We start from the raw sequence: 13902 nt of genomic DNA, 5'->3' as shown, positions 1-13902 counted from the left end.
TCTTTTCTTCCAGAAATTCATAGGGTTGCTACTTACACAGAACACTAGATTAACAAATTTAAGGATTTAATAGCTATTTTTACTCAAAAATAGCTCAACAGCATGAGGCTCTTTGCATCTCAGCTCTTCCTGAAACCATCTGTTTCTACAGAGGATATTCAGTAAGAACTTAAGAATCTGCTGGATCAGCCAGTGGCCCATTTAGTCTAGCATCCTGTTGTTACAGTGGCCAACTAGACCCCTCTAAGTCCAAAAGCAGGAACAGAGTACAATAGCACTCTAGCCACTTGTGATTATCAGAAACTGACAATATTAAGTCACTTCCTTAACCTATCACAGGACAGAAGCAAGGGTGGCACAGAAGCTGGACAGCCCATTTACAAGAAGTCTGCAATATGTCCAACTTACTTCTGTCATTTTTATAAAAATGCCATGGAGGAAATCAATGATTGTGTTCCACAAAAAATTAGACAGTAAATTCTGTGGATTTTCAGTAATGATCTTCCCTAATAAAGTGTTTTACGACTAGTATCATAAGAAACAGCCACTATGCAGAGAGGTTTTATCAATTAAAGCCGCAATCATACACCCACACACTTGGGAATAAGCTACATTACTAAAACTTTATTCACAGCAGACATATACAGGATTGCCCTGTAAATACAGAATTCTAACACAGACTTATATGCTATCTAAAGTGTTCTATCAAGTAAATTAACAAAATACACAATTAAATGTATTTCGGTATTATTCAACTGATTCTAACTTAAGGCTTTCCACCATCACCAGGTATTTAAGGTTACAGAAATTCACATTTGGCTCATTTTGATGACAAGGAATACCTCCAACCATAAGAGGCTAATGGAGAGTGGTGCTACTGCAGAACAGGCTTTCCAGCACTGATGTTGTTGTCATACACCAGTATGGGGGAGTGCAGGGTGGCAGCAAGGTCAGGAAGGTGTTGGTGTATTGGCAGAATCAATCTAGCAGTCCCAGAGGTGAACCTGAGCAACGTCTGCCCCCTCATCCTGGTACACAGCAGCTGTGGGGTTACCAACTCCATGGTGGTGCCCCTCCCCCTGTTCTGCCTAATCCTGGCTCCAACATGATCAAATATTCAACAAAATGCTTACTTTGGCTAAGAGATTATGTAGTTCATGTGGATGAAGTTTCACAACCTCCCCAAGTTGTTGTGCAGCTGCTTTCCTTGTGACTGGCGTTGTGCCAGTGTCCAGTAAGATAAAGAGACGATCAAGCCTAGTATGGATGACAAAATGAAAATAAATATTTAAAAGATGTATCTGCAAATTTTGAGGCAGCCTATGTTCTAAAGATCACATGACTAATTACAGTGCATTGCACTGACTATATTAAAAAGGGAGTTTAAATACCATGGGACTAGACCAGGGGTAGTCAACCTTTTTATACCTACCGCCCACTAATGCATCTTTCTTGATGGTAAAATTTCCTTACCGCCCACCAGTGATGCAGTAACATGTGCCATAGAACCCCCTACCGCCCACCTGGAATCCTAAAACGCCCACTACTGGGCGGTAGGGACCAGGTTGACTGCCCCTGGACTAGACTAACAATTCAGATTCAGTCACATTTCTGTCACAGTGAAATGTAACCATACAGACATCCAGATCTTTAACATCAGGTTGACTTCAAACAAGGTATGCTGTCTCTGAACATTTTTACTCATTATACTTGACAGTGTGAACTGAAATACTGCACAAAGAACTTCACAATCTGCCCAAAGCAAACTACCCAGTATACTACTTTGTAAAGCAAGTTGTGGTTACCAGGTTTGTTGCATCTTCTCTCTGCCTCTATTTGTAAGCTGATTCTCACTTCTTTTTTACTATGTAGTAAACTTACTTTATAGTCATTTTTAGCATAGCACTTATGCTATATGGCTGCTTGAGCAGATGTTGGCTCAGTGATGGACTGCTTAACTTAAAATACTTATAACTAAGTACAGCCTGCAACATATGCACATTTAACTTGTGTGTGTTCAGGGTGACTGAAAAGCCTCTTCCTTGCTGCTACTCTCCAAGTTTCTGCTGGCGGGGATACTCAGATAAGGGTCTCCAACAATTATCTCAGGATCCATGTAGGCCCATGTCAGAACAAACATTCTGCCATGTACAGGAGTCCTCACTGTGCAACAATTACAGGAATAGAGATTGAGAACTCCTATCCATACTGTAGACATATGCAATACACAAATTAACCTGTATTTCTGCAACTAGAAAGTGCAGCAACCTTCATGAGAAGATCACACAAGGCCTTTGCTTTCTTATGAATTGTTGTCTCCATCGGGTGAGTTGTGAACTAGTTTTGAGATACCAGAAGCAAGTGCCCTGCATCTGATGTCCTTTTGAGTTGCCCTCTCCCTTGTGGATGACCTTTTCATCTATTCCTCAAATGCTTGTCACACTGCTACCAAACAGTACAATCCTATGCATGTCTATTCAAAAGTGTCTGGGAATATAAACCCCACTGAATTCAATACTAATTACTTCTGAATAGACATGCACAGGACTGTAATGTAAAGTGCTATAGTTTCAAGGCCTCAATCTTCCTTTTAGTGGAACTAAGTGCCGCTAAACAAAATGGGCATTCTGAGTAAACTTGTGTAGGACTAATCTAGCCAACCAGATGCCTATAGGAAGCCCAAAAGAGCAACTCTTGAGTGCAACAACACTCTCCCCTCCTGTGGTTTCCAGCAACTGGTGTTTAGAAGAAGAGTGCAGCCTCTGACAGAGGAGGTAGAACACATCTATCAGGATTAGTAGCCACTGATAGCCTTAACCTCCATGGATGTCCTGGATCTTCCAACACTGAGCTTCAACTGATATCCCTGAGTTCTAGTGTAACTTGAGAGGAAGAAAAACTTTTCTCTATCTAGTCCCTCTATACAATGCTTAATTTAACATACTTCAATCACGCCACACTTACTTGACTTTTCTCCAAACTAAGAAGCTCCAAATGCTTGCAACCTTTCTTCCACCCCCTGGATCATTTTGTTGCCCTGTTCTGAAACTTTTCCAACTCTACAATATCATTGTTGAGATGAAGTGACCAGAACTGTACATAGTACTTCCAAATTGGTTTCACCATACAGTTGTATAACAGCATGATGGTATTTTATTTTCAGTTCCTTTCTTAATAGTCCCCAGCATGGAATTTGCCTTTTTCACAGCTGCCTCACACTGGGTCAATGCATTCAACAAGCTATACATTATGATCCCAAGATCTCATTCCTGGTCAGTCACTGCCAGTTCAGACCCTGTGAGTGCATATGTGAAAATAATATTTTTCTGCTTCAACATGCAATCCCTTTTTGTTTTAATCACCCTGAACTATTAAGTATCATCAGCAAACTTTGCTGCCCCACTGCTCACCCCATTTATGAAGAAATCAATAAGAACAGGTCCCAATAAAAATTGTTGGAAAACTCTACTTCATACAGCCCTCCATCAGAGAAAGACTGTCCCATTTACTGCTACTCTTCTGTTACTTAACCAGTTCTTCCTGATTTTAAATGGTTACTGTTTATATTTCAATTTTAGATGGTACTATTTATATTTCAATTTCCCCAAAATTGGTTATTTCGGGGGGGGGGACTTGGGGAAATGTTTTTCCTTATGGCTTAAAATTATAGAAATTTTTACATCTCTATACATGATACATCAATGAAATTACAGGATTTTCCCAGAAGACTGAGTAGAGACACATGGGAGAGGGCACTCAGGCTCTTCCATTAATACCAATTCCATCACAGACTTGATAACTATCTATCCTACCTCCCGCTCCCATATCCTGCCTCCCACTCCCATCCACTATCAGTTCACACACAAGGCATTTGGGCATAGTCAGTTTCAGAGTGTCCTTGAGCAAGAGGAAGCAGGACACAGAATGGGAAAGAAGAACCAAGACAATGATCTTTGTTCCAGGCATGGGAAGAACAGATACAAATCAGTGGATTTGGGCTCCCACAATACCAAGTCCTACTTAAAGCAGAGTTCAAGAACACACTGCTATTCATAATTAACATATTTTTGACCCTTGGTTTTCTCAATATGGCTCCTAGTGGAACAGAATGAATATGTCAATAGTGAAACCATTTTAAATACTTTTACCGAGAAATCCAGATAATCTACTAATTTGGAAAATTAAATAATAAAGTTAAGCAAAATTCTAGTGAAATAGTGTTACTATGTATAGAATAGACTAGAACAAAAACCCACCTATACCACAAAAAGGCACAGTGAGTGCTTTCTTCGAAGTCTACCCATTCTGGACCACAGTTAACAAAACAATGTTTGCAATTAATGAGTTTGTTGACAACCACCAGTCAAAGTATTTTCTAGATAACTACAAGAAAAAATAAAACTATTTAACACACATATAAGAACCAATATTTTTTGCTGAACCACAATACATTTTAGTTGTCTCTTGCATTTTTGCTCCATTTTAAAGTCTTAGTATTTCCTTTTACAGTAACACTGTTCCCTCCATCTAAAAGCCTAACAAAAGTAACATAAGACCTTTTTAAAAACTCCCAACGAAGTCTCTGAATATTTTCATTAGACCAAGTGACAGTGTGGACCTGTCATTTTAAGAACAACTAGGTACAAGCCACACAGAGGCTCACCCTTTCGATTTTTTTTTTTGCCAGGTGTCAGAATGGCTTTAATTGGCCTTACACGGGGGTGTAATGAAATTAATCCAATGGTTCAATTTCAAGCTACAATGATAATTGCTGAAGGGGGTCTCGTTATACCCAAGAATGCTGCTGTTATTGGGGCACCATGTTTGGCTACTCAGCAACTGTTGGCAGTAGTTTCTGTGCTGGAAACTTATGTTTCTCTCTGTATGGTATGTAAAATTTGTGCTTTATGCAACACTTGCAGGGATGAGTTGAAGAATTTGTATCAAGATGTGGCTACTTTGTGATTTCATGCTACAATTGCAGCTTTTTTGAAAATAGCATCTTCATGTACAGTATGAGGTACATATGAGCCATCATTTAGACAGGGGGAAACTCTTTTATGCCTGTGATTACTAACAGAAAGAGATGGAAAATCCATCAACAAGGTCCATAGACAACTGCTAGATTTTTTTTGTTTGGCAAAAGACGTCAATTTTATTCATCAGTTTCTATTTTTGTATCACTTTGACCACAAGGTTCCCTACTTCATAGTTTCCTGTCTTCTTTGGATGTTTAATTGCTCAAACTCCTACACCACTTTCCCAAACCTACTGTTGTTTACAAAATTGTAGGTGCTTCATAACTAAGTCAATAAAAATCTTATATAGCTTAATTTTTTTCTCTCATTCATTTTCTAACAGCACAAGATAGTGGTTTATGTCTTATAAACCTTAGGGCAAAAGACGCAGAACAATCAATTCAACCTTTCAAATGAGAAGGGGCTATTTTTCTTTAGCTGCTAGTGAGCATTAATGTTTGTATAAAACATGTACAACCACTTCAGGAAATTGTGGCTTTAAAACTGGGAATCCATGGACTTCCTAATGTCGTTGGACTACAACTCCCATCAGACCAAGCCAGTATGGCTAATTGTCAGGGACGATGGGAGTTGCAGTTCAGCAATATCTGGAGGCCCAAAGGCTCCCATGCCTGCTTTAAAATGTTAAGAATATCATGATTAACTCAGACCTATCATCTTCTAATTTGCAAATGACCCTTACTGACAGGTTACAGAAAGTAGGGAAAACAAACAAACTGCCTTGACCTGAGATGACTATTTGGGCCCACTATTTGGTACTTCAATTGTGTCTTGGCCAAGCTATGGCCTTTCTTAGAACTATTTAATTAGACCTCAGTGATCCATGTTCCAATAACCTCCCATACAGATTACTGCAATGTGCTCTATGTGGGGCTGCTCTTTAAAACAATCTGGAAGGTGCAGCTGGTGCAGAATGTGGGAGTTCAGCTGCTAGAGTATTGTACATCACTCCCAATTTTGAAAGCACTGTACTGAATGCCAGTGAAAGCACAGTACCAGGCCTAATCCAGGATGCTGGTACTAGTGTACAAAGCCCTTTACGACTTGAGACACAAGTACCTGAAAAAATACTTTTCTCTATATGTTCTGAGTCACAATGTATATAACCAGGGTGTGAGACCCTTCTCATAGTGAAACCACCATGGATGGCAAGGAGGATGGGAATGCAAGAGAGGGCATCCTGCCTCTAGAACTCTATCCTGGGAGAGATCTGGTAGACCTTCATTTGCCAAACTGAGGTGGAATTTGAAGAAGTTTGTGTTTGTGCAGGCCCCTGGAAGGGAATACAGATAGCTAGACATTGGAATTTCATGACAGACAATTACTGTATACAGTGGTACCTCAGGTTAAGTACTTAATTCGGTCCGGAAACTGTTCTTAACCTGAAGCACCACTTTAGCTAATGGGGCCTCCTGCTGCCGCTGTGCTAAAGGTAAAGGTAAAGGTACCCCTGCCCGAACGGGCCAGTCTTGACAGACTGTGGGGTTTGTGCGCCCATCTCACATTTATTGGCCGGGGGCCAGCGCTGTCCGGGGACACTTCCGGGTCACGTGGCCAGCGTGACATCGCTGCTCTGGCGAGCCAGAGCCGCACACGGAACGCCGTTTACCTTCCCGCTGGTAAGCGGTACCTATTTATCTACTTGCACCCGGGGGTGCTTTCGAACTGCTAGGTGGGCAGGCGCTGGGACCGAACAGCGGGAGCGCACCCCGCCGCGGGGATTCGAACCGCCGACCTTTCGATCGGCAAGCCCTAGGCGTTGAGGCTTTAGCCCACAGCGCCACCCGCGTCCCTGCCGCTGTGCTACTGGAGCACAATTTCTGTTCTCATCCTGAAGCAAAGTTCTTAACCCGAGGTATTATTTCTGGGTTAGCAGAGTCTGTAACTTGAAGCGTATGTAACTTGAAGCGTATGTAACCTGATGTACCACTGTATTATTTTGTTTATGCTGAAATTACCTTGGGGACCCTTGGGGGGGGGAGGGCAAGATCTAAATTTAATGAATATTTTATTATTTATTAGATTTATATACCGCCCTTCATCACAAATCTCAGGATGGTTCACAGGAAAAAATCTAATATAAATTAGCAGTAGACATTTGAAATATCCAGTGACTTTTGTCAACTTGCTACTAAAGATCCTTTCAACCATCCCCCCACTTACCACTGGCTAAGTTGGCTGGGGATGATGAGGACTGTAGTCCAACAGCAGAGCTAGAATGCTGGGGAGCTGCTCTGTGATAATGAGCTCAAGGTGATTGGTGGACATTTGGTGATTTTTTATTGTTTTCTATTGTATTTTTACTGTACCCTTTGGTATTAATATGCTGCTCACAGCTTGAGGTGGCCCTTGAGCCAAAAAATGGTATATAACTAAACCACAACTTAATAATGTGATATCTAGGGACCTAAAGTTGAAAAACACTCCTTTAAATAAAGCTGCTTTTCCGTGCAAAACATACGCTCTACTAGAGAGCTATGTGAAAAGGATCTAGGAGTCTAACAGAACACAAGCTTAAAATGAGTGTGATGAAGCAGTAAAAAAAAGCTAATGCTATTCTAGGCTGCATTAACAGAAGTATAGTGTCCAGATCAAGGGAAGTAACAGTACCATTCTATTCTGCTTTGGTCGGACCCTACCTAGAGTACTGTGTCCAGTTCCAGGCACCACAATTTAAGAATGATATTCACAAGCTGGGATGCTTGCAGAGGAGGGTGACTAAGAGGATCAAGGTTCTGTAAGCCAAGCTTTAAGAGGAACAGTTGAGGGAGTTGGGTATGTTGAGCCTGGAGAAAAGACAAAAGATACGATAGCCATCTTCAAAGATCTCAACAGCTGCCGCATGCAAGATGGAACAAGCTTGTTTTCTGATGCTCCAGAAGCTAGGACCTGAACCAATGGATTCAATTTACAAGAGAGGAAATTCCACCTAGGAAGAACTTTCTGACTGTAAAAACAGTGGTTGATTGGCCATCTCTTGGTGATTCTTTAGCTGCAATTGCTACATTGCTAGGGGTTGGACTAGGTTACTCTTGTGGTCCCTTCCAACTCTCCAGTTATGAGATTCTATAAAGCATCTTAAAAAGCAGAGACATCAGCTTGCCAGCAAAGGTCCGTATAGTTAAAGCTATGGTTTTCCCAGTAGTGATGTATGGAAGTGAGAGCTGGACCATAAAGAAGGCTGATCACCGAAGAATTGATGCTTTTGAATTATGGTGCTGGAGGAGACTCTTGAGAGTCCCATGGACTGCAAGAAGATCAAACCTCTCCATTCTTAAGGAAATCAGCCCTGAGTGCTCACTGGAAGGACAGATCGTAAAGCTGAGGCTCCAATACTTTGGCCACCTCATGAGAAGAGAAGATTCCCTGGAAAAGACCCTGATGCTGGGAAAGATTGAGGGCACAAGGAGAAGGGGACAACAGAGGACGAGATGGCTGGACAGTGTTCTCGAAGCTACCAGCATGAGTTTGACCAAACTGCGGGAGGCAGTGGAAGACAGGCGTGCCTGGCGTGCTCTGGTCCATGGGGTCATGAAGAGTCGGACACGACTAAACAACAAGAAGTATCGTCACAAGCTACAGTAAGACAATTATGTAAATAACTGCTGGCAGAAGCTCACTAGTTATTGCCAAGCCAGTGTAACACAAGGCAGCTAGGTTTTAATTTACATGATCAGAAAAACGGTGAGGGCTATAACAGAGGCAGAGCACATGATTTACATGCAGTTCCCAGGTTCAATGCGTGGAATACCCATTTCCAAATAGGGCTGTCTGAAACCCTGGAGAGCTTCTACCAGTCATTAGTCTAAAGACACAGATTCTGTGGCTGCCCCCAGTGTTGGTCGTAGTCCAACATCATCAGTCCCAGACAGCATGGCCAAGATTTGGGGATAATAGGAACTCTAGTCCAGTGACAGCTGAAAGTCCACATATTTTGCATCCCTGGTGTAGGCAATACTCAACTAGATGGATATGACAATTTCCTAGAAGTTTTTCAAATCAGGCTTTTCATGAAGAAAGGTAACAGCACTGCTGCTTAACAGAAAGAATAACCAGAAGAAAACTCATGATAAATAAAACACTGATCAAATGGAACATAACGGGCCACAAGTTAACAGCTTCTAGGTTCCTAATTTGGTTTAGGACTACAGTGAAAGCATCTTTACGATGTGGGGACCTCATGCACCAGGATGTTCAAACACTGGAAAGGGCATGATGCACAGCTTCTTCGTATACAGTGGAGGCCTCCGTGCACACACATCATGCATAGACAGGCACACACATTCAAAAAGGGAAACCCTAACAGCCTTGATGACTTCTCATTCATTTTCGTTTAGCCAGAAACCATAAGTGTATGTGTGTGTCTCATCAGATTTCTCCACGGCCCTTTATTCAAACTCACTTAAAGTTATGTTGAAATGAAGTTTGACACCTACCACCCACCGACCCCCTTAAAGCTTCGGGAGTCCCTAACTTTAGGGTGTATGTGTGTGTGTGCAGGGCCTAAGCTCCTTTCGCCTGCACTCATCCTTGCTTCTAGACTCCACAAAGCTTCTAGAATCCCGGGTATAAGGCGGTATATAAATTCAATAAATAATAGCAACAGTAAAAACGTGTGTGGGGGGTGCCTGCCTACCACGACTCCATGAGCAGCCACCTCCCCACGAGGCGTCCCTCCGGAGTAAGAAAGGCAGGCGCCTGCCGATATCCCGGGCTACTATACGAACCCGAGGAAAGAGCAATTAAACGAGGAACGAGGCGGAAACCCTCTTAGGAGTCCGCCTGCCCCCTCAGCCCACTCCTCCCCCCACCACCTCACACCGACCTGGAGACGGCCATGGCGAAGGAGAGACGGAGCTAAGGCCCGGCTGAGCAGGCAGGGAGCCACCGCGCTGCTGGCAGGAGGGAGCGGGGACAGGGCCCCGGCCTGGGCCTCCGGGAAGCGCGGCGCGGCCCGAGGGCGGGATGGCGACTAGGCGAGGCTTCGGCCCGCGGCGGCTCGAGCCCCCCTCCTCCCTTCGGCCGCCTGAACGAGCAGTAGCGACCAGAAACTCCACCCGCGCGGATTAAAGCCTCTATTCTCCCATCACCAGGGAGAAGCCCGACGCCTGGTTTTATATGAGCAGCCATCTTGTATTTATTCCCTTCCTCCATGGAAGCCGCTTCCTGATTGGCATGGACGCCAGACCACAGCCAATGGGAAGCGTCCTCTGAAGAGAAGCGCGGGGGAGGGGACAAGCAGGGGTCCGGAGAGGAGTTCGCGGAGCCTGCTGAGGAGGAGGCGGCGGCGGCCATACTTACGGGGCAGTACCATTCGCCCAACCGGATGGGGGTGGGGGTGAAAGGAAGACTCGGTAGTTTTAGCGGTTTCCCATCCGCGGAATAAAGGGAAATAATATATCCTCCCCCCTACTCTTCCGGTTTCTCCGAAAATAAACTTAACTTGGAAAATAAAGCGGTGAATGTGTTAGTTCCCGGAGAAATAGGTCTGTTGTCCCCTGTTCTTGCTTGCAGGTTTCCCACCGGCATTTGGTTGGCCGCTGTGAGAACAGGTTGCTGGACTAGACGAGCCATTGGACAGATCCCGCAGTCCCTTCTTATGTTATTCCCCAAAAAATGCCCATGTGGCATTTCTAGCTTCCATTTCAGTTACAGAGGGGAATTGAGTACCTGTGGTGCTTTTAACCCCGCTTTCCTAGGAATGAGCTGCACTCCAGGCCTTCTGAATAAACATGGTTAGGATTGCACTATTACTATGGCAGTTCTACATTTGGCTTTCTCTTGCCCTATTTATGGTGAAGGAACGGGCTACTATGCCCCTGGACGAGAGAATATCATGCGAAGGAGTTCAGTTTTAGGTCAGTTTCAGAAGGGAAAAGTAAATCCGTAACGAAGCAACTCAAACTTACACACCCTCATGAAAGTACTGTTGAGCACATTTGATGATGATGATAAAATGGGCAAAAGATATTGGGCATAATATTCAAATTGGCTCTTGGTTAAGGCTATGGAATGTTGGAATTAATTTCACTGCGTGTATGGTCTTGAAAGAGAATACAATGAAACTGATGTACAGATGGTACTTAACTCCAACTAAATTAGCTAAGATGCACAGAATGAAAAATAGGAAATGTTGGAAATGTAATGAGAAAGAAGGAGATTTTTATCATATGTGGTGGACTTGTGATAAGGTTCAAACATTTTGGGAGAATATATATAATGAGTTAAAGAAAAGGTTAAAATATACTTTTCCTAAGAAACCCGAAGGCATCCTGTTGGGAATGGTAGGGGCTAAAATATCCAGATTAGACCAGACATTAGTGTATTTATGTATGCCACCAAAGTAGCAAGAACTTTACTTGCCCAAAAATGGAAATAAATACCAATGATACAGGATTGGCAAAAAAAGATGATAGACTATGTGGAACTGGCAAACCTGATGGGAAGAATCAAAGTGACCAAGTGTTCCAGAGAGACTGGAGTAAATTAATTTCATATATAGAAAATCAGTGTACATATTTAAAAACACTAGCAGGATTGAGATAAAACTTGCAATGTTTATAAGAAGAAATTTTCTGCTTGTATTTTAAAAATCTGAATACTTTAGAAAAATGTAGAATTGTGATGATATAATTGCGTGGAATTAAGATATGTCTTAGAAAACCAGAAGATGGATGGAGGGAAGCGGAGAACTTGGCAGAGCTAAAAGTTAAAATGTGTTTTAAGTTGATATATTAATGTTAAAATTTTGGAATATATATATATATATATATATATAGTACTGTTGAGCTCATTTTAAATCTAAAAATGCAAGAAATAGAAGGTGTCGTCACAAGGAGACTCTGCAGTAGATAATGCTAACAAAGCTGCACTCTTCTTGCCTCTTTTAAGCTTGAACACCATGTAAATACTGAGTGCTATAACAATCTTTATAATGGGAAAGAACATGAGATTCCCGCCACTTCGATAACTTGGGGTATGTTCACAATACCACCTCAAAACTACTTTTTTTCTGGTGAATTTTACAGAATTTCCCCCCCAGCTATTCACATCAGCATGGCTTCATTAATGTCAGATTAATTTCTGTTTGCGTATGCACCATCTTTACCCTATGCAGAGGCGTTCACACCTTGGCTAGAGATGAATTAGGAAGGGCTTAAGCACTCCAATCAGTGTGAAACTGGTTTGAGAAAGAACACATCAGAAAGTATTTTAGAACCAGGTAAAGGACATGTATTTTGGATAACATGTGAACATGGATTAAAACCCAGCACTGGAAACAGGGTGAGTGGACAGTAAACAGGAATGTGAATATAGCCTTAGTTCATTCATCAGTTCTCACCAACTAATCACCTTAAATTTCACATATTCCACAATTCTATAGGTGCAATCTTTAGATACTGAAAGGATTGTGAACTAGCCTAAATTCAACAAAAATAACTACCAATCATGAAAAGGCCACATTTTAACTTTTTTTTTTACACAGCTCAACCAAAATAACACTTAGAAAACTCTAGTGAGCTCTGAAATATCAGCTCCACCAAGACAGACTAAAAACTAATATAGTCCTTTTTACAAAAGCCCTAAACATGCCCACACAATATTATATCCTGTAATAGAAAGTATGAGAAATAATTTATAGGTTAATGTTAACTCCACCCAACCCTAAATTTCAGCAGTCATCAATCTCCAACTAAGTCATAGTGAGAGTAGACCCATTTAAATGAATTGACTTAAATTACAGCCTTTACATTATGACTGTAAAAACAGAGCCCTGTTGGATTCTATGAACATAAGTTTGTAGCATTGACTTTGTTTAAGTCATACTACATACTACATTGTGCTGGAAATTTTGCCTGACGTCATACATTTTTCAGCAATTCATTACAGTATTTTAATGATGTGACCTAAACACACCTTAAAAACATGTTTCCCTGGGCAGTTCCTTGACTGATTCAGAACCTAGATGGGACCTGGATACTATATGTAGCCTAGATTTAAAGATTAAATAACATTATGCTATATTTAGCATTAAGCCCCCAAATAGGGTTGCCAGGTCACAACCCAGAGAGCATGTGCCCTTTTACAGCCCCCAAATAACACAAATCTATGCAGCTGTGGCTTCTTCTGCCTTGATCACGCTTCTCTTTCTGCCTGCTGCGCAGCCTATTGAGAGCCCTGCTTCCTCCAGCAGTGGAGAAAGGTGTGTAGATTAATGGACTGGGGGAGAAACAGGGTGGGAGAAGTGGTGGCTGCATCCTCATTTGCAGATTGGATGGCTTTTCCTCTAACTAGCCTGTGCCACCCAGTGAATGCCTGCTACTCCCATATTTGGTGCTTGTGTCATTGCTTTGGCAGTGTGGTATTAGTTGCTGTCTCCCATGCTGCACAGCACCCACTATTGGTTCCATTTAGTCCCACCATCCCTTTCTCAATAGCCAGTGGCCTTGTATTAGAGTCGGGCTATTTTCTCCTTTCCCGTTTTACTATTCCTGACCTTTCCTTCTCGTTGGATGTTCCAGCCCACGATATGGAAGTGTGTTGTGGTGGATATAGTCTTGTGCTTCCATCAGGAAAATCTCAATTCATTCACCAGTCAGATATGAAACGCACACTGTTCTTGTCCAAGTCTGGTTTAAACACAGAGCGTGACGATAAAGTGGGAAACCTGCTCGTAAAATACCCTTGGAAGAAAAAAAGACATCCTCTCAAGTAACCTGGTCCTGAGTTATACAGCCTTACATGTTAGTACCAATACCTTAAATCCGGCCAAGTAGCAGATTGGTAGCCAGTATAAATCCTGCAGGCAAGGCGATATATAGCGGTTTGCCCCCACAAGCAACTGAGCTTTATGAATCATGGC

At 42.3% G+C, this 13902-nt stretch overlaps 1 protein-coding gene across 1 annotated transcript in view; it reads right to left on the bottom strand.

Annotated features, from left to right (window-relative positions):
* BTAF1 (B-TFIID TATA-box binding protein associated factor 1) overlaps window positions 1-10401 on the bottom strand; it is a 39521-nt gene extending 29120 nt beyond the window's left edge. Inside the window, exons 1-2 of the mRNA XM_082224904.1 lie at window positions 9865-10401; window positions 1134-1257 (exon numbers count right to left, since the gene is read on the bottom strand). Coding sequence (XP_082081030.1) covers window positions 1134-1257; window positions 9865-9878 — 138 coding nt within the window. The 5' untranslated portion in view covers window positions 9879-10401. The remainder of the gene's footprint in view (window positions 1-1133; window positions 1258-9864) is intronic.
* Between the last annotated feature and the right edge of the window lie 3501 nt (window positions 10402-13902).

The sequence above is a fragment of the Podarcis vaucheri genome (genome assembly GCF_965113315.1).
Source record: "Podarcis vaucheri genome assembly, chromosome: 5".
NCBI lineage: Eukaryota > Metazoa > Chordata > Lepidosauria > Squamata > Lacertidae > Podarcis > Podarcis vaucheri.
Note: the sequence above shows the minus strand (reverse complement) of the source record. Positions and strands in the feature narration are given on the sequence as shown.